Here is a 24740-nt window from a genome sequence, read left to right on the forward strand (position 1 = left end):
TCACCTCTCAGATTCTGAAGCACTGAACACTCATTTGGTGCTGCTCTGCAGGTCTTAGTTTTGGACTGGACAAGCTATGTGCAGCAGTAGTGATATAGTACCATACAAAGAACAAATCAGCACTACAGCCTCGCTTCCTGTATTTACTGATAGGATTTTGCATCATCTCTCTGGATTCAGACCATGACTAGCATGTAAAGGAAGTTAAACAAATCACTTTTACAAATACAAAGAATTAGCAAAGTGTAGGAAATAGCCCTGACATCCAGAACCTTACCTCTAACCTTGACCTGATCATTCATCACATACGCTTCAGGATTTGCATGACCTGCACAGAACCTTTCACAAAAGGCCCTATATTTTAAGTATGCTGCCAAATGAAAAACAAACAAAAAAGGGTAGAAAACAAAAGAAAAATGGGAATTTAGTCCATTTGGTTAGAAAACAAACAAACCTTCAAGCCTTGCAGAAGCTGTAAGTAAAAAAAAAAAAAACCAAAGATGAAAATAAAAACTGGAACGTGAATATGAAAGACAGAAATAACAGCGTTCACTGAACACAATTACAGAAGACAGACACAAGGAACAGACATCCGTTGGGTGAATACATCAGACATCAGGATGGGTGAATACCCTCAATCAGGAAAGACTTTCAACCAATCTCAAATGATAGGGAAAAGAATCCTGTGAGCTTATGTTAACTTCTGAGTCTCTGTATCTGTATTCTTCGTTCATATTTGGCTTTCCTTCTATTTCCCTGTCTATCACTTCACATCTCACTCTTTTCTCAGATATGCTGACTGCTTCCTTTCCAGCTGGCCTGGGACCAAATAAATCTTAGACTATGCAAAAATGCATAGCTAATGGTGGATAGTTATGTTGAAAAATAGTACTTTGTAGCTGACAACTTGCTCTATTGAAAAGTGTTATCATGCTCTTTGTAGTTGTTGTAATTTCCATGGAACTAAATAGGAGGCATTACTTCCAGAGCAACCTTCATAATTTCAAGTTGGCGTATCTCTGCTTGCTTCCCAGCCACCACCAAGCACAGATCTTTACTGAGACAGGTTCACTGACTGCATATTACTTCTCCAAAATACAGTCTATTATGCAACTGGCTGTAACATCTGTTACAGTTTATTATGAGTGATACCTCCTAATTGGAGATTAAAGAAAATATGGGAAGGAGAGACGGTCCCAATCCCTGCTTGTTCATAGCACACACCATTTTCTGCTTGTAGACAGTTTCTGAACTGTTCTCCATCATTTTTATTGATCACTAATGTAGAAATAGAAGGCTTTTTTTTTTTTTTTTTTTTTTAGAAAACAGAACACTCAATTGGACAAAAAAAATTAAAGTTAATGTTAACATTTTAAAAGCTCCTGAGCTTCTGTGTGATTAATCTCCTCAGAGAAACATTATTTTCATGCAAACCGAGTTCTATGCAGACATAGATTCTCCTATAAATTCACAGACATGAAGAAAATCATCAGCTTTGCAGCTGCTTTTGGTACACAAGCATCACCTTATCTGTTAGAAATGTGCATTATGTGCTCTGGAATTATGGAACCCACGGCACATTTTTTGCATGAACTCATTTCTTATCTACATGTCTCCAGTCAATCATTTCTGCAATGTCTATTGCAGAATAGAATGCAGCACGGAGTAAAGATATCCTAAAATTAACTGCAGGGCAGACAAGCAGCACTAGGAAGTAATGAACTCACTGGCTCTGAGAACCAAGCTACTGTTTACTCACAGTGCTCCACTGGGTGGAGAACGTGCTACTTTTTAAATACCTATTTCTACAGTCACATAAAAATCAAAGTGCTTCAGTTGCAGATCGTTGGCATTTACCAGAAATTTTCGTTTTCTGAAAAAACAGATCCATAGTTTCATTAACACCAGGCACATCAGCCTCATTGCAGCTAGGAAGCAAGCCTGATTCAGCAATCCCTCCTATCCCACACATTGATGTGCAGAGACCGCAAGCACCTTGCTGTTTTTAAATGCAAAGAAGGCAATGCCAGCCCATCCACATGATTTATAATTAATATCTTCAAAGCATATTTCATCCATCTTAATCTTCTACCATCATGTAAATCTTTGGACTTTCCCCGTTTGAGAATTCTACAGAAAGAAAATAAGTAATTCTTGCCTAACACGCATTAGAAGAAGCCACAGTTTGTGGTTTGTCTAGGGGTTTCTGAAGGAGCAGAAAAAGGTATCTTACTGCCTAATTACACTTCTACTACTTACAGGTGTACTTCAGGGACTAGCATAGCATGCCAGCAAATCTGCACTCCTTTCTTTGGTGTTTAATGCAGGAACTAGTATTGTAAACAATTTCTGACAAAAATAACTCAAACTTTCAACATAATTCCTTCAATAACATTAAGAGACAGGAACTGACTGCTCTGAGAATTTGGTATAATAGAGCCGAGCCCCATCAATCTCCACAAAATAAACTTTTTACTCCTGCATCTTTAAAGCCACATAGATGTCAGGTTACGTATCATCTTTCTAGCAAAAAATAGATCATAACTTCCCTTTCTTTCTGTTTTTCCTTCCCCCCCCCCCCCATTTCTGGTGAGAAGAGTAGTTAGGCTGATGCTGAGTCTGTGGGCTGAGCTATTACCCACCTGTTCCTGGTAGCCTATTAATATCAGGTGTACTGAGAGAAACAACAAAAATGTCCCCTAGTTAGCACCACACTATCCTTCACCGACCAGGTTATATTTGCTTGGACTAGTGCAATCTGGCCTTAAATAAAGAAAGCTAAAGGAAAGCCTTGGGGACCACATAACCAAATAATTACATCAGAAGATTACTTTACTGCCCACTCACTCATCTCTAGCCTGATGTCTCTCTTGTTGCTCTGTGCATGGAGCCAGACACTTACTAGTGACAAAGAGTTCCTAGCTCCTAAAATGGGTTGGCACAATACTGTGGACAGCAAGGTGTTGCAAACCCCAGTAAGGTCCCAGACAGATGCAGCTTATGTCAATAATTCACTACTTTCCAAATCCCTTGCCATATTCCTATTATAACCTTCCAAGAAGTGGGCACAGCTCCCTGCTGCAGTGCCTTGCAATTACAGCAAGCATTGTTTGTCTAGACCATTAGATTCCTACAGAACATATAGATGACCATACAGGTCATATAGATTGGCAAGTTCCCTGAAATTTTCAGGGAAAAAAAGAGTAGAAGTGAACATCTGGAGGTTTGCAATCAAGGCAGACTGCCACAGAGTGGAAAAACAAGGCCTCCATCCCCATTTAGTACTCTGTGGCATTTGCACTATCTTTCAGTATCACCACTTGCAACCTGTGCAGAAGCAGTGGGGATGTAGAGCTTCACAGTTATGAATACGGATGCTGGCAGAAAATACAGGGACTCAGACATTTTCTATTGCTTCCTGTGCTGACCTTTCCACATCATCCTCCTCATCTATGAGGGAGAAGTAGCTGGTAGTTTCTGTACCGATGTGATCTGATCCTCCACAGATCCTTCTTACTCAGGTGGAGAAGTGAGTCAGACAACTAAAAAGGCCATGAGAGAGGAAGCAGAGCATGCCCATAAAACCAGACACATTCCCAAACAAGCCACAAGGTGGAATGGGGGTAGATTTTCACTTGGGCTGTCAGCCTCCTTGATCTCAGCTCAGCTTTTAAATTTCACAGGACAGCAACTGCAAACAGTGCTTCTGAAAGGAAGGAGCCATTCTCACGAGGAAGATGCAGCCTTGGGACGTAGCTGAACATATTCAGCCAAAATGCACTAAGACATACAAGCTAAAGGTCTGAACTTTCTTCACAGAATCCCCTCTGCAGCTGGGAAGTCTGGATGGCACCTACTTATTTCCATTCAGAATGACAAAGCAACTGAAGTCATCTGTGTGAAGCAAGGGATCTGTGCTGAGGAAAAGAACAAGTCTATTTCTACACTTAGACTGCAAAACTGTTCAAACAGTCACAATCAGAGACGTGTGCACTTTGGCACAGTGAAGAATGGAGTTTCAGATCATAAAAATCTATTAAAATCCGTATTTGAACAAAACTGGTATCGACTCAGCACCAAAATAGCCTGAGGGTTACACCTGCATACTCAAATTAATTTTCAAGTGCCTCTTCTGCTATGCAGAGTATTTTGTGTTACAGTTATACCACACTTACATAACCTACTTGAAACGTATTTCCCCTTGTTTGGAGCAACAGCTTTCTGCAGACGTCACAAAGTCTGATTTGGAAAGAAATTAAAGGCAAGAGTCTTTCCTCAGTACTCCTTCCTGAGTAGCACGCAGAATACCTGCTGAGCAGAGATCAAGCAGGTCTCTGCTGATTTCTGAGCACAGGTTAAAACACACTCAGTTGTTAATATTTTTGAGGCTTATATATTAAGCCTTTTAATGGCTTCATCTTGAGAGTTCTGTATAACCTACTGTTAAGTGTTTTTAGACAGATCTTACTGGCATGGAGTATATATACATGTTCAGTGCAACATACAGAGGAATAGCAACCACAGAGTCAGAGGGGTTAAGCACGTGTCTCACCTCATCTCCGTCCCAGGGAATATTAAGCTGTACTGTCATCATTTCAGATAACTGCGTCTTCTTAAAGGCATCTAATGACTGCAGTTCTACTCCCCACTTCCTCCCACGCACCAGTAGTCTATCCAAGCACTTTGCTGTCCTCACTCTTTACTGTTATTCAAGTCTCTTTACTTTCTGTCCTAAATACCATGGAGATGGAACAGACCATTCTCTTCCTCACTGTGAAATCCCTTGTAATTTCCCCAAAGTCTCTTCATGTGAAATGGAAAGTTATTTCCATCAGTAGCAGGCTATTTCCTCCAATGGCAGGTTTTCTGCACTTCTCATCATTCTCACTGCCTCCCTCTTTACGCTTTCAAGTTGACACAAAACTTTCATGAAAACCATAGCACAAGAGTCCACTTACAGCCACTTGAGGCCTGAATCAGGCATAAGGATAACTTATGTTCTGTAGAACAACTCTATATAAACTGACACTGGGTTATGTTTCAGCAAGTGTTATAAATTGATCAAGATCTTTTATTCCAATAGAAGTGGAGCAGTAGTTCTAAAACAGCAATACCATGCATGTATCAAAGTCAATATTTTCACATAAACAAACTACACAATACAAACTATGCTAGGAAAACCAATGATCTGTTCAGGAATCAACAGTACTGTCATCACCTTTCAGTGAGGGGATCTACAACCATGAAAAAGAATCTCAGTAGCTAACCCTCTGTTATCCTGAAATACCACCAATGAAGAGCATTCATCAGGCTACTCTGCACACGTGACAGGCTAGAGACTTGGTCTAGCTTTCCCCATCTGACAGATATCTTCCAGACTGGGTCAAATAGTAGGTATGAATTACTCAATTCATTACTCAAATCTCAAAGAGCCCCAAACCAGCCCTGATTAGTTATATTAGGAAAAGTCATTTCCATCCTGTGACAGTGATTTTGAAATGAGTTTGAGATCAATGGGCTGCTCTTTTCCAACTCAGGGTGGATTTTTTTTAATTATTTTTTATTTTTATTTTTTAATTACAGGCAGAGGAATTCCTGTAACATAAAATTAGAAAATAAAATTCTGTCCTTTGTACTTACCCTTCTCTTTGGTACTCCTCATCCAAATTTGACAACAGCTGGGACCCAGCCACAGACAGATCAAGTGCAGCTAAGGGCAGATCTCGATAAGCAAAATTAACAAGCTGTACAGGGGCAATGCTTTTGGTCTCTTCTTCAACTTGCTGCGAAATTATCTCAACTTCAGAAACACCGCCTTCTATTGCAGGCCTGAAAACATAATTAGCAAAATAAAATCCTCTCTCTATAGAGGCACACACACATATATACATCTAACCTATATGAACAAATATAAAAAAAAACCCTAGCAAATAAAAATAAGTTGGAGACAAGAACTTTGCAGAACCCTAAGAAGATGACAAATTATAAGGCCAGGTCATTCAGAGAGGTATCCACAGTAAGGGGGGCCACATCAAATGTCTCCAAACTTGTCTTCAGTAGATGTCACAGAGAGCAACAGAAATCTCACAGATAAAAGAGAACAGCATGTTACACTCCGCTTCAAAAGCACTAAATATAAACAAACGTGTTATGAACAAACAAATGTGGAAACAGTGTATGAAACCAAAAGCAAAATATTTGTGCAAAACAGTCGAGAACAACAGAAAGAAGGCATGCAACTACACCATCTAAAAACTCACTGCTTTGTAACTTGGACAAGTGAACAACGAATAGTTAAGCTATTAATTATTACACAAATCAGTATTTAATGGATGCATTTTGACCCCCTTACTGTGGATCACTACTATCAAAGAGCCTTTGAGAGATGGTGACTTGATTTCATTCAACCACAGAAGATTACTTGGTTACATGTTACTTCAAAACAATTCTGAAAGGAGAACAAAGACTCAGAAGAATTATGAACTCCTCTATAAAGCTTATCTTAAGCAGACATTTGTACAGCTTTTAAGTCTGGACGCACTTTTCTACCACTCCAGCAACATTAATGAGAACTGCATGCAAGCAAAAACAGCATCTGACTATATCCGTGTCCTCCACGTTTAAAGTACTACTTACCTGGAACTCAAACTTTGTCAGCTAGCATACCTTCCTGCACATGAAGGATGAATTCATTGTACGAGAAAGCTTGTATGAGAAGTCCCAGTAGGGACTGATCCTTTGCACTTCCCAGTGAGAGCTCCTTGCCTCACATGATTCAGAGTAGAGTGTAAACAATCTGCTCTGGCATTTATCCTTGGGATTTTATTAACTTCTCAGAAATCTCATGCTAGTTTTCAGAAGCTTTAAACGGCAGGTATGAAGGTCTTTTTCCTTTGAGATACAGTTAAAAAGCATATTGCACCCACCTCATCTCTTATTGATTGCAAAAGTTGCATGGGTGACTTTGCTTTAAAGAAGTTTATTAAAATATTCCAGCTATTCAGGCAAACTAATATGCAGGGTTTTGTTTTGTTTTTTTTTTTTTTTCAGACAAAAATGAATTATTTAGCAGAGTTCTTAACTCGTGTATCTTGTAAATCTGAAGATGTGAGTGAAGAAGCTAGAATTCTAGATGAAAGGGAAAGAAAAACCTATTGCTCAGAGCCAGAACATCAGACTAACCCTTTTGGATGGAAAACATTCATCCAGATTTAAAGGAGCTAATCGCTACCAGCATTACACAAAAAAGTCATTTGAAAAACCTGAAAAAGCTTTTATAACTCAAGCATTTGTCAAAGAAAGGCTGTGCCTGTATCACAGAATCAGAATATCCCGAGTTGGAAAGGACCCCCAAGGATTATCAAGTCCAATGCCCAGCTCCACACAGAACCACCCAAACCCTACCAAACAGCAGCACCCAAACCTGCTCACAGCGCTTGAAATGAAGCTGCACAGCACAGAGCAGAGTAGGACAATCCCCTCCCTCACTCAGCTGACAGTACCAGGTCTGATACACCCCAGAGCCTGACCCATCAGCCACTTTTTCACCTACCACATTTTTTTCCCCCCCTCCTTTCTCGCTATATATGTGCTGGACATTTTGTCCAGAATAACACTCTGCGTAACAATATCAAAAGCTTTACTAAAATTACATCAGCTGGCTTCCCTTAGTCATGCAGGTGGGTAACTTTGTCATAAATGGAGATTAAGTTCATAAACAGAACTTTCCCCCTTGTAAGCCCACGTCGGTTGCAACCAGTGACTGCATTATCTTTCAGGTGTTTTCCTACAACTCCCAAAATAATTTTATCAGGTACTGAAGTAAGACTGACAGTGAGTCATACCATCACACCATGCAGAAAGTAAAGGGAGACACTGCTATATGTACAACCCAAAAGCTCATTTTATTTTACTCTTTGCCTAACCAATGATTGAAAGTATTGAGATTCATGTCATTTCCAACAGAACTGTATTTACCTGTCAAGTGAAATCAGAGGCACAAGCTAATTTTAGCTTTAGTGACAATCTGTGAACCTTTACCCTTACAAGTCTAAGATAAACTGATTCAGTTTTGCATGAAGACCATGCAGAGATCCCATTTCTAGTATTATAAGGGAAACAAGGAAAATGGATGCGTGCAGCCTTCCTCCTCACAACAGAATTTATCTTTTGTGTTTCTTAGACAGAAGAAACATTATAGGCAGGGTCTGATGTGAAAGGGTAGATAACTGCAGAAGAAGGGGAAATGGTTTTAAGTTGAGGGAGGGAAGATTTAGGTTGGATATCAGAGGGAAGTTCTTTACTGTGAGAGTGTTGAGGTGCTGGAACAGCTGCCCAGAGAGGCTGTGGATGCCCCATCCCTAGAAGTGTTCAAGTCCAGGTTGGATGGGGCTCTGGGCAACCTGGTCTAGTATTAAATGTGGAGGTTGATGGCCCTGCACAGGGCAGGGGGATTGGAGATTCGTGATCCTTGAGGTCCCTTCCAACCCCAACCCAGACCATTCTGTGATGTGACTGAAAAGAAAACCAAACCAACCAATAGACTGGTGTTGGTAAGCAGCCAACAGACAGTTTTGGTGAAAGGGAAGGGAAAAGGCAAATGGATATGAAAATGAGACACAGTAATTTTTAGCCACTGGCTGTCAGTATACATCCAAAACTTAAAGCATTCTTGCTTTTTCTGTTAATTCACACTTTAGACAACTGACAAAATCCCACTATTCCTTCTCAAAATAGCAACTTTTCCTTCTAACATCACAACAATATTCTCCTACAAGCAGGAATTGTTCTTGGGTAATAAAAAAAAGTTATAATTATCCTTATATGGTACTTACTGAGGACTGGTCATGTTGGAGGATGCAACTCAATCAGCAGTGCTTATTGTATTCAACTAATTCCAGCTGCTTGCACAGATGTTCTAGACACCCAAAATGAGGCTTCTGCAAGAGGCAAAACAAAGTTATCTAAAACAGTTAAAAGAACTCCAAAGGGCCGCACTGACAATTTTTGTTATGTTATCAGTTCACTTAATTATCTTATTTCCCTTTATGATTCTTTTTCTAGGCATTTTGTTCTGGATTGATTCCTCCATTTTATGGGAGGTGTAAAGCTGTAGATAGGTACTGCTCATTATATACTTCCATAACAACACATCTTGCTTTAAATTTCTGGTTCACTTAGAGAAATAATAAGGCAGGGAGGATTTTCAAAGAAAGCTTGGAGTCTCAGGAACACAAATGCTATTGAAAGCCAATTAATGTTTTCTTTTTTAAAAAAATACAATTTAATATTTAATTTAATATTGAGACGAGTGCTAGTTTTGTCTACAAAGTCTGGGGGTTTGTTGTCAAACATTCTGGACAGGTTGCTACCAAGACAATATTCTGATCAACAGTCCACTAACATTTGGAAAAGGTGACACACATTTGCCTATGGCAAAATCTTAACTTGTGGTGTACCTGAACCAATGCATGGGAACCAGAATGGAAAACAGCAATCAGATGAGAAGAAAACTTATCAGTATATAGGTTTTAATAGCTGGAAAATATAACCTGGAAAATACCACATAAGAAATACAAATTCATAGACAATTACATTGTAAGAAATCCTGTAAAGCTACTGTCAGGATTATAACTCACTAATTGAAACCAGTAACTAAAATACAAAACCACGCTCTTTGTTTAAGCAGAAATACACTGGTTGGTAAACTAGCATATTACCAACATCAAGCAATTTTCACAGTGATGAAAAATAATTCTTATACTAAACCAGAGTCATTAACAGGCTGCACTGTTAGTATCAGTCAAGCATTTACGACAGAGATATACAACAACTGCATTATCTATGGTAGTCACTTGATGCCACATAAAACTGAACTTACATCAATTGTAGAGCCATTTCCAAGGCTTTATTTAACATACTGTAAACTTGTAATAATGTAAAATGTAGTCAATCCATTCTCAGATTTTTCAGATAATACACCTGCATATACAAAAAGAAAGGATCTGGATTATGATCAGCTTCCTCAGACAGACAAGCTAGCCAAAAAGAATTATTCATAATATATTCATATTATATTCATAATCATATTATATTCATAATACAAGAAGAAATACAATTGACTTTAAAACAGAAAACATACATCTTTCAGAAAAAACTATACTCCATTTTTTCTGTAAGCTTTAAATACTTATAACATCAGAGTAACAAACCAACTATTTTTTAGATATACTTTCTCAGATATAGCACAATCTTGATCCAATATTCGTTTGATATCAATGCAAATCTCTTCCCTTCTATTCTTGGTCTTTTATTGATTATATTCCCCAGACAGTAAGATACTAAAGCAAATGCCTAAAATTAAAAGTCTGTTTAAATCACATACTGAAAGGATGCAGTAAGAATATCTTATGCCTAAGATAGTTTTATAATAGCAACCATTCCACTTAGCAGCAGAATAAAACTGAAATGTCACTAGAAGTCTTGCCTTGCAGTGTCAGCTCCCTAACATCCCATTTGGGGTTTAGATTTTACTATGCTTTTCACAAAAACACATATGTTTTCACTCAAGTATTTTAGCTAAACTTCTTGTTGTAAGCATACGGGCTGGGAAAATGGTAAAGGCACAAGGTGCTCTGCACCTACCCTTATAGACTGAGATGGAAATTGAAAATCCTTCTGTAATCATGTCTGCAAGCCTGGAGAATAAGAGGTAAATGGCGATAATGAATGCAGCTGAGAGAAACTGGCCTCTGAGAGATGTAGGAAGGGAAATTTCTTCATGTAGTTGAAAAGCCACTGTTTGTTTGGGAGACAGCTCAGTGCTAATACTCCACCCAACAAGAACACTACAAATGTACAGCCAGATTTTTAAAAGTATTATCTAAAGATTTTAAGGGAACTGAAGCCCCAAAAGGGAGACCAACAATACTGCAAACACTTGAACAAGGAACGTTTGCTGCTCCAAGACTTATACTTTTCTTTTTTTAAGCTAGAAGCACGTTCATATTCACCCAGAACTTTGATTCTCTGTTCAGCCATAGCAGTGGCAACAGCAATAAGCCAGATCTGCTGCCTCTTACTGGAGCAGGCAGCTCTACGGGGAAACATTCACTCACTACCAAGAGTGAAAGAGCAATTCATGGCTGGGCAGCAAGCTCTTCTGATAGCTCTGAGGGCTCTGCTGGGAGCAGAGTCCAACCTGCCCTCACTGAACAGATTGCTACCGTGGCATAATGCACTCACAGAGGTGAGATGAGTAATGTGGAAAGAAACCTGGGAGGGTTTCAAGTCTCAAAGGGAGAGAGTCAAGTCTCCAAAGGAATCAATGGAGCTTTCCTCAGAAGGAAAGCATAAGTCATTGGCACCCAGAATTACTAATTTAGTACTTGATTTAATGGATCAAAAAGTGGTTTCTGAGCACACCTGGAGGACAGCACAACTGAAGCCTTCAAAAGAGACTCAACATGTTGTATATGTAATGTAAACAGACTACAAGGACTCCTGCTTCTTTCTAGGCCACACTCAAGCATCTAACAGCTCCATCCCATCTATTTGCTACCTTCCTTAAAGCTGGTTTATAGGAACATACAGCACCTCCAAGTTCCACAGGAAATTTCTGTGCAACTGAGTAGTGTTTAAAGGCAACAATGAACAGAGAGGAGAAATCATTTCCCTATATTTAATCTCTTGCATTCCTACAGGACACAGTACAGGCAAAGGGCAATGATGTGAGCATTATGCAGGCACCCTATGGGTATCCCATCCGCCATCCAAGAGTGGAAATTTTTCCAAGCTGCCCTTTCTGTACCTAGCCCACTCAAGGCTTGGTAGATAAAAACACCTTGATCTCATGGGAGGAGATTAGTTGGCACTTTCAGGGTAGGTTTTGTGCTCTTTCTTTGTTTTTTGCTCATTTATATTTTTCGTTTTTATTTTAACTTCTTGGAACTGAGGCCAAGGCAGCACATGGTTCATGCTGAGTTCCCACATAGCTATGAGCATTGCCCATTTTGTGAGAATTCAGCAGTTCCATTTGTTCCGTGGCATAAGTATTTTCAAGGTGAGATGACCGTGGAAAGAGCAAAGTTCCTCAAACTAAACAGAATTCATTTTAAGAGGAGACAGAGCAGAAATGAACGAATTGCCCCCAGAAGGTTTCTTGTGCAAGTTTTGAAGTGCTGTAAAACCCAGAAATAGTCACTGAGCTGAACGACCAGGATAGCAGTCAGGTGAGCCAAGAGGGCAATGCAACCTGATGGGAAGCATATTTCTGTAACTGGTTTTCTGCGTAGAGTTGAGTTTGTAGATTCATTGCCTAACTAAAAATGTGTGGATACACAGTTCAGAACTCAGCAAAGCTGACTCAGCTCTTCACACCCCTGCAGTAAGTGAAGCCGCGCACAATTCGCTGAGTTCTTTTTGAGGCAAGACCTTTGAAATGCTTAAAAATGCTTTGCTTGCCTCCCCAGCCCTTCTGCCTTCCTGTTCTTTGCACAGATATTACACACACCAGTGATCTCAACACTTCTGTGACACACCTTTTGCTTAATTATTTCTTTTTCCCTCTCATTTGTGGTGCACAGGCATGCAGCTGTTCCCACTCTTCATGCATTACTGTCAGAAGCACGCAGGTTGAAAAGCAGCGTTATGCTCTATAGCACTTGAGCAAAGGTTGATGATGCTGCCTGCACCCAATGCACAACCTCTCATGGTTAATGTGTTAATGTTTAGATCAACCTTTCACTGCTAGTCACTGTAGCGTAGCTTGTTAATACACAGAGTTCAGCTGAAACAATGCAAAGTAGAAAGCAATTTGAGTTTACATAAAATCAGAGCAAATGCACAGTGGCATATGCTCTGTGCATGTATCACAGAAAAAGAGAATGGCCTGGGTTGGAAAGGAGCACAATATTCATCTGGTTTCAAACCCCCTGCTGTGTGCAGATCGCCAACCAGCAGCCCAGGCTGCCCAGAGCCACATCCAGCCTGGCCTTGAATGCCTGCAGGGATGGGGCATCCACAGCCTCCTTGGGCAACCTGTTCCAGTGCCTCACCACCCTCTGAGTGAAAAACTTCCTCCTAATATCCAACCTAAACCTCCCCGGTTTCAGTTTAAAACCATTCCCCCTCGTCCTATCACTATCCACCCTCACAAACAGCCGTTCCCCCTCCTGCTTATACGCTCCCTTCAAGCACTGGAAGGCCACAATGAGTTCTCTCCAGAGCCTTCTCCTCTGCAAGCTAAACAAATCCCAGTTCCCTCAACCTTTCCTCACAGCAGAGGTGCTCCAGCCCTCTGATCATCTTAGTGGCCCTCCTCTGGACCTGGTCCAAGAGATCAACATCCTTCCTGTACTGGGAGCCCCAGGCCTGGATGCAATACTGCAGATGGGGCCTTAGAGAATATATATATATTTTCCAAACCTTTAAGAAAAGCAACAAGAACACCACCCAAGGGGAACTTCAAAAGAAATCTGGACTCTACATCTGCATAAAAATTATGATTTCTAGCACTGGTTTCAACAGTCCCCCACAATTTGTGTCACAGTGTGGCAATAAATAAGTTAATTTAAAAGCCTGAAACAAACAAAAAAACATTGACCAGAAAGAAGAAAGAAAACATCTAATTTAAGCTTTTTGCACCAAAGTCCCTTCTAACTTGTACTGGACCCTTTTCAATTAAGTTAAAGTCAAGACCATGGTGTTCACTTACTTGTTGCATTTGCTCATGTTCTCCATGGAATATTATCATGATGCTGTAAGCTCCCCTAGTCACACACTAAATGAACCATTTACACACATTACTATGTAAGTTTACAATCAGTAAGATTGTAAGGCATGTAATAACAATAGATTTCCCTTTAAAAAAAAAAAAAAGTGCTTCTCCAATGCAGGGAAAAGCACAGCTCCAAAAACAGTTGTGTCAGCACCAGGGGGTTAGGGCAGCACACATGGCCACAGCCGTGGGAACAAATGGCATGGTAGAGAAATACTGAAGTCAGCTTATATCAGAAAGACTTACACCTAAAATAATGTGCCAAGCCCTCGTCATTGGTGATATTAAACTGGAGCAAGCACCCAACCTGAAAATGCTTCACAGATTTAGGGAGAGGGAAAGAAGAAAGATGATGGCTGGTCATACAATGTCCAAATTGTTTCCTTCAGAAATCCAGCAACTCGCTCTTCTTTCTGAAGGGGAAATGCAAATTCAGGAAAGGTAGCAACACCCCCTTGCTTCACTTCAGGTTGAACAAAATTGAAGAGGTTCACTGAGATAGAAGATACAAGAGATTGATTAAACAGACCCTCCCCCAAATCCTCTTTCAGCCAGCCAGCATTTTCAGAAAGTATTTGTTTACATGGCTTTAATAGGTAGATCCATAATACTTCCTTTATTTTCCAAAAATAACTGAATGAGATTTATCAGAAGATTACAAATGCAGAATGTTACAAAACAACGTAAATTAACTTCCTCTATAAATCGAGTACATTAGATACATGTTTTAACATCGCAGGTTCCCAATGCCAGTCATAGCTTTAACATTCCTATACAGCACCCAGAAGAGACAAGTACAAAAGGCAGAACTTTTCATTCCACAGGAAAAAGGGACACTGAATTTTGAATCTTCGTCGATGATCTACAGTCAAACTTTTATATACATCATTAAAAAAAATGAAGGAAAAAAACCCTCCATCACAGTAAAGGTATTTAGAGTTGGAAAAAAAATCAGACATTCAGAAATCAGGAAATGGCAGATTTGAACTTGCTCATGCAGCCATAATTCTACCCCCTTATGGGATCACCCTGTATGCTGAAATTAAGCAGAATGCTGGGGGTGGAGTAGGAAGCATGTAATCCTGTAACTAAAAATCGCCTCGCTATTTGTAAGCGTAGTTCATATTTCCTAGAAAAGTTTAGACAGGCCATAAAAAAAAAAAGAGAAAAAAGATCTTTTGCATAACCATAGTCTTCCCCACAAAACATTATGAGAGCTGATTGAATCTTGAGCTTTCAGTACTGCAAACTTGGACTTCAGAACTCATTAAAATCCTGTAGAGAAGACTGAACAAATACAAACTGCCAGGATAGACCAGCCCAGCCCCTTCCAAGGCACTCATAGATGCACAGCACATGCTACTTCCAGACAAACAGGAGGTGGTGCTCTGTTTGGGATGGCAAAGCACATGCACTCCTTTCCTCTACCACTTCTTCTCCAAGGAACTGGAGAGAGCAGGAGGAAACCACATAGAGGTCTGTGACATGTCAGCATTCCAGCCCCAACATTCTTTCCACACATGTCCATGCTGCCCTGACAGCTCCTACAGGTCCTCATTCTCATCTGCATAGCTATGGGCTACACGTGGTACTGCTGAAGTGGTTCTGTTCAGTGGTTCAGATAAATTACCAGTGCCTCTCAGAAAAAGCACAAAGCCCGGCAACTGCTTGAGCAAGCCACAGTGTACCTAAATCTGAAGACACCAGGATGGAAAGGCTCTGCTCCAGACAAGCAGCCATCTGCTAGTTCAGTTTTAACAGCTCACAGCAAATAACAATTAATGAAGCATCTCAAAGTCCTGGAATAACCGTGTAACTACTAGGGCTACTCACACAGAAAGCTGCTCCCTAACATCAGGCACACATTCATTTAGTAAAGAGAGTACTCATTTGGCCTCTTACTCTGCATTAACTCTCCAGGATTGCTCTTTCTCCAAGCTACACACTGTCCCCATCTAGCTGTAATAAATTCTTTTCTGTTGTTCCTTATAGCTTCCCTGGGTGGCTTAAGCAGAAAGAAAAAAAAACCAAAACCATACCAACATACCATAGGGCTCTCAAGCCCAGACATGGAAGAAGAGACCACTCACATATAAATTCATCTAGCATTTGAAGGTTTGGGCCTGCTTAATAAGAAGGAAAACCACACAAAAAAGCTTGGTATCTCAGACATGAGCATTAGGCACGAGGCTGCCAGTTTACACTATTTCACTGCACACCTCAACACCTCCTGCTCTATTTACGTGTCCCACTGCTGGAGATACTTCCATCTGAGAAATGGGTGAGGACACAGCCACGCATACAAAGCTACACCACTCAGACCAGGGTTCTAGTGAGATGGTCTCCTTACAGTCCAGCACAATGTAAGCAGCTCAGGCCCAATGCAGTGTTGACACTGCTTCTGGGCTCATGGTTAGCAAGAGCTAATACTGAGCTTTACACGTGCCACTGCACATGTTGATGGGAATGAGCCTAGAATCAACAGCTCCACTGGACTGAAAACACCTGTTTGTTTTCCAGCCTGAGGAACTAAACAGCTCTGGGCTCAGTCAGCACATGGGTAGAAGCTAACTTGGACAAACTCCACGACAAAGGCACTCTGGCACACCTCTGCATCTCCTTCCTCACCCACTCATCCCCAATACTCGAAGTATTTTGTGCCACAAATCATGGTTCCCAAAAGGAAAAAAATAAAAGTTATATCTCCCTTAAATATTAAAATATTAAGAATCACAAACCCAGGAAACAGTCAGGCTTATATTCGTGTGCCACAACCCCATTTCAGAATTTCACATGCTTGGGTTTGGCACTAACCTAGCCAAGGCCCAGAAAGACAGATATATTACCAGTAGAAGCAAACCGAGCACCCATTCAGCCTCAAAGATGTTTGAGCAGATGCCTGTACAGATACAAGCAAACCAAACTCTTGGCTTTCATTTCCACTTCTTTTTTTTCTGACTCCCCACAACTACAGAGAAGAGTCACTATCCAGAGACATGGATAGCCCCAGTGAAGTAGACAGCAGATGAGTACTACAAGGAGGCTGTGGATGCCCCATCCCTGGAGGGGTTCAAGGCCAGGCTGGATGTGGCTCAGGGCAGCCTGGGCTGCTGGTTGGCAACCCTGCACATAGCAGGGGGTTGGAACTCGATGAGCATCGTGGTCCTTTTCAACCCAGGCCATTCTATGATTCTAAACGTGGTCATGCTATCAGACAAACTATAATCAGCATCTAGAATCAACTATACTACAAATATGTCTGAGGAATATCTAGACTCTGCCATTTCTGGTGTTATAAGCATCCTTCCAGACAAAACATTATAAATATATGACAATATGGCTTCACTGTGTATCTTAAAAGCAACCATATAACAGCCAGTCCACTTGTGTGAAATCCTTTGCTCTTCTCCCACACACAAAGCTAGGCTTTGTAATTTGGCTTCAGGCAACAAATAGCTGTAGCATTTCATTGCAATGATGCCTTGAGGATGAAGTTCACTGTGTTGGATCAGACTGCTGATTGCAGTCTTAATTTCATGTCCTGCCTGGTACTTCAAAAGAAAGCACTTTCACACAGTGCACATGGTCACACCAGTCGTCCTGCTCGTGGTCAGGAAAAAGCTTTGCTGACCACACTGAACCCAAACAAAGGACCACCTTATAAAGTATACCATAAGGAACAATTATTTTAATATACAGTTAATGCATTCAACTGTATAACCCTGGGTCCCTCAGCAGGTAATGGCATGCACTTACTACATACAGTAAGCCAGGTTCCTGCCACAAACAGATGGAGAGGGATTCAGCCTGAGCTGCAAGGACACTCAACCCTGCCAGACTATGATCTGGAGTAAACAGCCCTCACAATGCACATATTCATTGGCCAGCAATTCCAGGTTTAGCAGCCAAACCTGCAACTTTCCCCCTGACTTTTAACTGAGCTCAGGATGCTAACATCACATGCAGAAAAGCATGTAAAGACTGCACATGTTTTCAACTGTAAATCATATATGCTAATTCCTAGGCCACTCTAAATATCTTTAAGTCACTCCCAATGAATAAAAAAAAGTTCTGGAAACGTGCTGACTGAGAAAAGTTATTCTCATTTATTGCCACTCACTCTGAACCAAAGCATAGTTATAGCTGCTTTTTCCTGTGTATTCAGCAGTAGTAACAAACACTTACTTGAGGTGATATAATAAATTTGGGTGAACACTTACCTCACACATGGCAATCTGCTGGAGACAATGTGGTATAACTGGCAAGTCTGTGCAACAGATTGCTACCCTGGCACTCAGTTCAGGGAATAAGCAAAGCAGATGTACTTGAAAAGGCTCATTTGCTCACTATTTTCATTAAAACTGAATACAAGAAAACAGGCCACAACCCAACCATACTGATCCACGGGAAAATTCTCTTCCCCCTTCATCACTCTAGGCTGTGGTTCCCAAACATCCACTAGAGCAAGTCAAGGGCAGCCTGCTTCTTGCAGCACTGCACAGCCAGAAGAGCTTTGGCCACAACTCTGTGACTCAACGTGGCAGCCCTCCTGCCACCCTCTATGGCTCTATTTTAGCACCATCTGATTTAGTACTTCAAGTCTCATGACCCATATCCAATAAAGAGGTTCTGTGTAATACACTGATCAGATAAAAGGATGCTTTCAAGCAGTGGTTATGCAAGGGATGCACACTGCAACACAAACTCTCAAACACTGAACGAATGTTAAGTGAAATAAAACCTATCCTTGCTCTTAAATCTAAGACATTAGCCTTCTGCTTGGGAATGAACAATGTCTGTTACAGCTGCTAACAGACTTTTGTTAAGATTCATCAACTAAGCTTTATTATAATTAAAAGAAAAAATTAGAAAAACAACTTCACCAGGAGAGAATCATCAACACTTCTAGGAGGTATTCTTCAAAACTATTTTAACATCAGTACTTCATAACCTCTCAGGCAATCACTACTTGCTAAATAAGTTGCCAGTCTCCAGACACAGGCACAACAGCAATTTGCACACAATCCAAGGAATCTGTAATGAAAGCATACTCCCCAACTCAGTTCCACACCCAACAGCACATAGCAAATTGGTGCCAAAGAGATTAGAATTCATTGTTCTGACTTTTGCTCTGGTACTTAATCGGTGGAAGATGCCACTTCCCAATAGACAGCAAAGCCCCCAGTATTAGTAGTGGGGGTTGTTTAGTACTTTGATTTTTGGAGATTTTATGTATGTAATTTTGTTTTCAATTCTTATGTGAATTAGCAGTATGAAGTACTGCAAAAATCAATACAGCTTCAACAAAACAAGCGTATCTGCAAGGAATTAAGATTACACTGGCCTCAGGTCACAGATTTACTGCACTTGACCCTGTACAACAAGCACTAGAAATGAAACTGCTTGCTGCGAAGACCAGCCAGGAGCTTAAAGACGCAGCATCTTGTGCTTGTTTTACTCTTCATGCCTCTAATAACAACATTGTAAAATGAATAAAACTAACTTCCTTGCATTATGGCTCTCACTCAATACACTATTGTTAACAGCTGACAGTTCACGACCTGTTCAGGGTTTACAACATTAGGAAAAAAAAAAAAACAAACAACACAGGACAGTTTTCAGATGATACCAAGCATCTGCCATCAGTGAGAGCTGCCTGAGGCACCCGCTGCAGGATGAGGGAGGCAGACATACCAAAGATGAGGATCAGAACTTCCACTTTAGTATCCTAGAAGTGAACAGTCTGCCAGGGCAAGAAAAATTAGCCCATATTTTTATTATTCCTATGCTACTTAGAAACATGTTAGGTACTTCACAAGGTGTTTTTTTTTCCCCCCCAAGTGACATAAGCCCTACTCCAAAGGATTTTAATCTAATTGGAGACAATGCTTGCAGTAATAAGATCAGTTTTGAAGACATACATACTCAAGGGCTTACAAACACAGCTTGGGTTACAGGGCCTGAGATGGTTGGTGATGCTGAAGATGGGAGCTTTTAGAAAAGCTGAAGAACCGACAACATGAGAAATATTGTATGCTTCAGGAGGGGAAGATTTGTCTCAAGTCAAAAATGGTAAACGCTCTTTTGAAAAATATTCTGTTAACAAGTCATTTTTTTTAATGCACACTACCCACCTTTAACAGCTGTGGTAATACAGGAATTCCAATCAAGCACAGAACAGACAGGTGGCCAACCCTAAATATAAAGAGCTTCAGAGAGAGGTGATAGGCAGCACCCAAAGGGCTGGAAGACACATCTGCCAGTACAAACAGCCAGAAACACCGTGCACCCTCATCTGGGAGCAGAGCACTTCTGACTCCTATAGGACTAAGATGAGGAGCTTACACCTGCTGAGGCAGCTGCACTCTTGGGAAGCACTTTTACCACTAACTCACATATAGCTGCAGATGGCAGACAGCACGCGTAGAGCAAAACTATTCCTCCGTCCAAAAAGGATGTGCACATTCCAAAAGCCCAAAGAAGTACCTCTACTATAGTGATATCCAACTGTAGTACGCATCAAGCTTTTACCCAGATAAGGAGCCAGCCTATTCACTTTACATTAAATTACCATGCATCCCTTTGTTCTTGTAAAATGGAACGATAAAGCCTAAGCCATTAAGAATGGGAACAAAATGCCTTATGTGCTTCTCCCCGCCCCCTCTGCTTTTAGAGATGGTTTTACTGAAGGAAAAGAACCATCTTACTGTGTCCAGGCCAACAGTTTTCCTCTCAGGATTAGAGAGAAACTAGAGCAGGTCACGCTGAGCTGGCACTGCCACAGCCGGACTTTGATACCCGTCACCAGCTGGCGAGTTGAAGGCTAACTCAGGTATTGCTGCACAATGGCAGCCTGCAGCACTGCAGCAAAGTAACCACGTAAACCAGGATCCCTCCCCGCCCCCCAGTAATTTCCCTACAGAAAAACAGCAGCTGACTAGAACTACAGACTTGGCATTCTTTAGCAGGCGATAAGATTTGCTGTAAGTATCTAAAAATACACCTGATGGCTGGCAGCCCAAGGAACCAATCAATGGAAGTTCACGAGGTGTGCTTTGCAGCCCAGATGTTCTCAAACTGCTCTCTGTGGAAAACTGATGGAGTAGACCAGTCGCAGTATGCTGACTTCTGTTCCTTCTGCTATTGCAGCGCGCGCTCAAAAGGTGAGAAGCATGCTTGCAATTGAAAATATTCCCCCTTAAATATTTCCTTTTGTTACAGTTAGCATAAAATTGTCGCAACTAATTGGTGAGATGAAGTTGTTTCAAAGACAACTTGATATCAAGCACAAATCAACCCGCACCGCTGCAGCGAAATGACCTTAACAAAAGCTCCAAATACACAACCACAGCACCAGGACTCTAGATAGCAACAACAACTTCAGATAGCAAATGATGTCCCTAACCTGGCTTATGCATTTTTTTTTTTTTTTCAGTAGATAGCATTAAAACTTGTGTAAAACTGAAGAAGAGCAAGAGGTCTTACTTGCTTATATAAAGAAAACACCCTGCAGGATTTTCTAGGCAAATGGACTGCAAAGGCAAACTGTTACTAGACCTTAATTTATTATATATTCACGTCTGAAAGCTTTCTTCCAACACTTCAGTTATAAATGATGACAAACATGCAAAACCATACCTTGGGGAAAATACAAGAACTGGTTTAAACGTGTATTTCTCCGTGCACTAAAATAAACACACAGCACTAGCACCAAACTTGGAATCAAGGCTGTCATCTCCCTTATGCAGGGGGCACACACGCTAGTTATGGACAGTTAGGGGTGAGAGAATGGCTGCTGCACAAGTAATACCTCCTGTTCTAGTCAATGTCAGAGGATGCTGGTGCTGTGGCAGTAGAGATTGAACCTTCCCAACAACATCATTACATTTTGCTGCCATGAGACAGACGGCAGCAGAGGGGCACTCTGTCAGAACGGCGTCTGCCATGGAAGTACAGATGGAGCAAAGGCGTGGAACTGAATTCCTCCATCAGGGAAAAACGGCACCCGCTGACATTCAGCAACACTTGGGAGCATTTCTGGAAACCAAACAGAGGACGTGAGCCCAGTGAGGTGGTGGGTGGTGCATTTCAGGAGTGGTAACTGCGGGTAACCTCAATTGGTGCGCTTGTTTACAAGCGCTGTGTGCAGGCTCTTGTCCAGTGCTGCCAAAAATGCACAGCTCGTGGTGGTGACCGTGTTGAAAAATGTTTTGTAGTTGAGAATTTGCACTATAAAACAGTGTTATTATGCAGTTTGTAGCTGTTGTAGTTTCCATGGAAATAAATAGTAGGTTGCTCTAAAAGTAATGCTTCCATATATCACTTATTTTGATCTCGACAAGAAAGTTCTTTCCTTCTCCCTTTTTACCAAAGATGTGCACTTACCATATGAGCACAAATCCATAAGCACCCCCAGGGAAGACTCAGAGGCCCTTTTGCAGCATTTCTCAGAAAGCAGTGAATTTTTGTCAACTCAGAAGAATCACTGATCTGTCATCACCTCTACAAGTTACGAAGCACAGAGAGCTAAAGCCAAGTTCAAATTTCCAGTGTTTTCCTTCGCTCTGCTACTTCAGTCTGCTCCATTTCTTTCCCCTGAGAAGGACAACATTTGCCCTTGGCTGAGGACAGAATGTAGCATGTGCTCATCTTCAGTTCTAAATAATCCAGACCAACTCTGCTCTTACTAACACCAGTATGCTTCAGGATTTTCCCTTAACACCAACAATTCGAACTCTTGTCCATTCCATAATGTTTTCAAACAACCATTTTTAATGCAAGCAACAGCATTTTACCTTAGTATTTGGAGAGAACGTGAAGCTGTTTCAACAAAGAGGTTCAGGTTTTCACAGTACAGGTCAAGAGCTTCACATGCAGACCACTAGATCTGCATTTCAGACAAGATTTTGCAAGTGGATTCATTTGGAGACATGCTGCCAAATCTGTTCAACTCCTCTATTGCTGTTGTTGAGGATGGGGTGCAGGTATGAATTCAGGAAGATTTCCTTGGTTTACCACCAGGGTTGCTGGCTGAAGGGTCATCGAGTGTGGACGCTGCCTCCTTTGTCCCCATTTTTCACATAAGTTCTGGCAGCTACACACAGAAAGACAGATTCCTTTATGTATGACAAATGCTACAATCACTGCCATCTCCTTAGGGAAGGCAAGAAGTGCTGAGCACAGCTCAAACAGAGAAATCGTTCATACTGAAAATACAACTTCTCTACTGCAAGGCGGACTGATCTTTTGCTGGCTGCACAGTGAGACTGAGAACATGCAGCTGATTAACTGAGTACACTGGACCTCATACCATAAAAATCACACCACTTTGACCAGGCTTGATCACTTCTGTTATCTTTTTAGGCAATAATTATGTCACTTTGTTGCTTTTCCTTTAAGCAACAGCTTGGGGAGGTGGGGTAGAGATGCTCGACTTTTCGGCAGGATAAAATTCAGAAAAAAGGTCTGTCCACCACCACTTGTTTCCCAGCCCTTCTGGGAAAGGCCACTGAAGCATATGGGGATGTTGTTGAGCAGATAAGCACACTCAGTCAGGAACCCACAGATGAACTCACAATCTTACTTTAGATCACAACATGACACAATGCAAAAACTATCAGCTATTGGCATTGCAGTAAACTTCCTAGTTAGCTTTAAAATCAAAGAATTAAAAAAAAAAATAAATTATTTGTAAGGTAGAAATCTAACTCTTCTACAGGTAAGGAAAATAAGGTAATGTGTGACAGAAAGACCATTTGTCCCCCAAACTCCCATTCACGTGCCTTAATCAGAAGCTTGCTTTCCTTCACTGTTTTCCTCCCTTTCTCCCCTCAAGCAGCTTGGTAAGCTTCTAAGCAGTTTTAATCTTCAGGGTGGGCGGTGGTTGTTACTTTAATACAGTATGTTTAAAAAGGCTCTATGGTCCTAAGCACTGCTGCAAGCAAACACATACAAAATTAAATTTAATAAACCAAGAAATGCTTTCAGTACTGCTAGTACCATTCAGAGAGAAGAAAGTGTGACAGACATAGTAAAACAGTCCATATTTTGCATTGTATAAGCTTCTACTCAACTCTGATCTATTCAGTTGTTCCATCAACTAGATATCAGATGATACTAAATATGCTGTTTATTTCAAAAAAGGCTCTGAATGCAAACATTGCCAGTGTCTGCTTAACAAAGACCAATTATTCAACGCATATCCAAGTTACTACGAAATGTTTATAATACATTATTGATAATATAACATCTTTTGACCTAGACAGAGCTGACTACAACATGTAATTAAAGGTTTCTGATGCATCACATTATTCTCCTCCAAATGCGTGCTGCTGGAGCTGCTTTACAGACCCAGTGAAGCAGCCTATCTCAGCTTGCTAAGCACTCTATCAAACCATTTAAACAAAGCCGGTGTCCTTGGGAAGGAAAATACCACCCCACTACCTGTTTTTCTCCAGAACCAAGTTCTCCATTATGTAATTCAACATTTTGAACTCTGGTTCTATCATAAAGCAATCTGTATTGCATTACAACAGCATCATAATCAAGATAAGGATTTCATTACACCAGACATTACCTGGAGGGAAAGCTCCTGGAGCACACAGCTAACACGTAACAAGCAAACACACTGCAAGGTGGTTTTTAAAGCCTGCAAAAACTTAGAGGCACTAGAGCACAAAGTCCTCCCACTCTCAACAGAATGAGTGTTACAAGCCTATACTTCGCAGTCCATTTGTCCAACACGCCTTTATCCTCATTGCAAGGTGCAATTCAGAACAAAGCTCATTTCACACCTTCACTCTGGGAAACCTCTTCATAAAGGCCATCTATCAAACAGCTCCTCAGCAATCTTTTTCAGATGATGACGTGGATCATTTCTCAGCAGATGAGTAAAAACGATCCAGGAAATATCAACCAGACACCAGCTGATGCTGCTCACCTCCTCAGTGAGAACAGTCCCCAT

The 24740-nt window shown here is 41.0% G+C and overlaps 1 protein-coding gene across 2 annotated transcripts in view; it reads right to left on the reverse strand.

Moving 5' to 3' along the window:
• Positions 1-24740, reverse strand: part of TMEM266 (transmembrane protein 266) — a 79451-nt gene that overhangs the window by 46761 nt on the left and 7950 nt on the right. For both annotated transcript variants that reach the window (XM_090148679.1, XM_090148680.1), the window contains exons 2-4: positions 9881-9981; positions 8835-8939; positions 5641-5829 (exon numbers count right to left, since the gene is read on the reverse strand). In XM_090148679.1, the coding sequence (XP_090004805.1) occupies positions 5641-5829; positions 8835-8848 (203 nt within the window). In that variant the 5' untranslated portion in view covers positions 8849-8939; positions 9881-9981. The remainder of the gene's footprint in view (positions 1-5640; positions 5830-8834; positions 8940-9880; positions 9982-24740) is intronic.

This window comes from Phasianus colchicus, chromosome 12 (genome assembly GCF_987193195.1).
Source record: "Phasianus colchicus chromosome 12, bPhaCol1.hap1.1, whole genome shotgun sequence".
In the NCBI taxonomy this organism is placed as follows: domain Eukaryota; kingdom Metazoa; phylum Chordata; class Aves; order Galliformes; family Phasianidae; genus Phasianus; species Phasianus colchicus.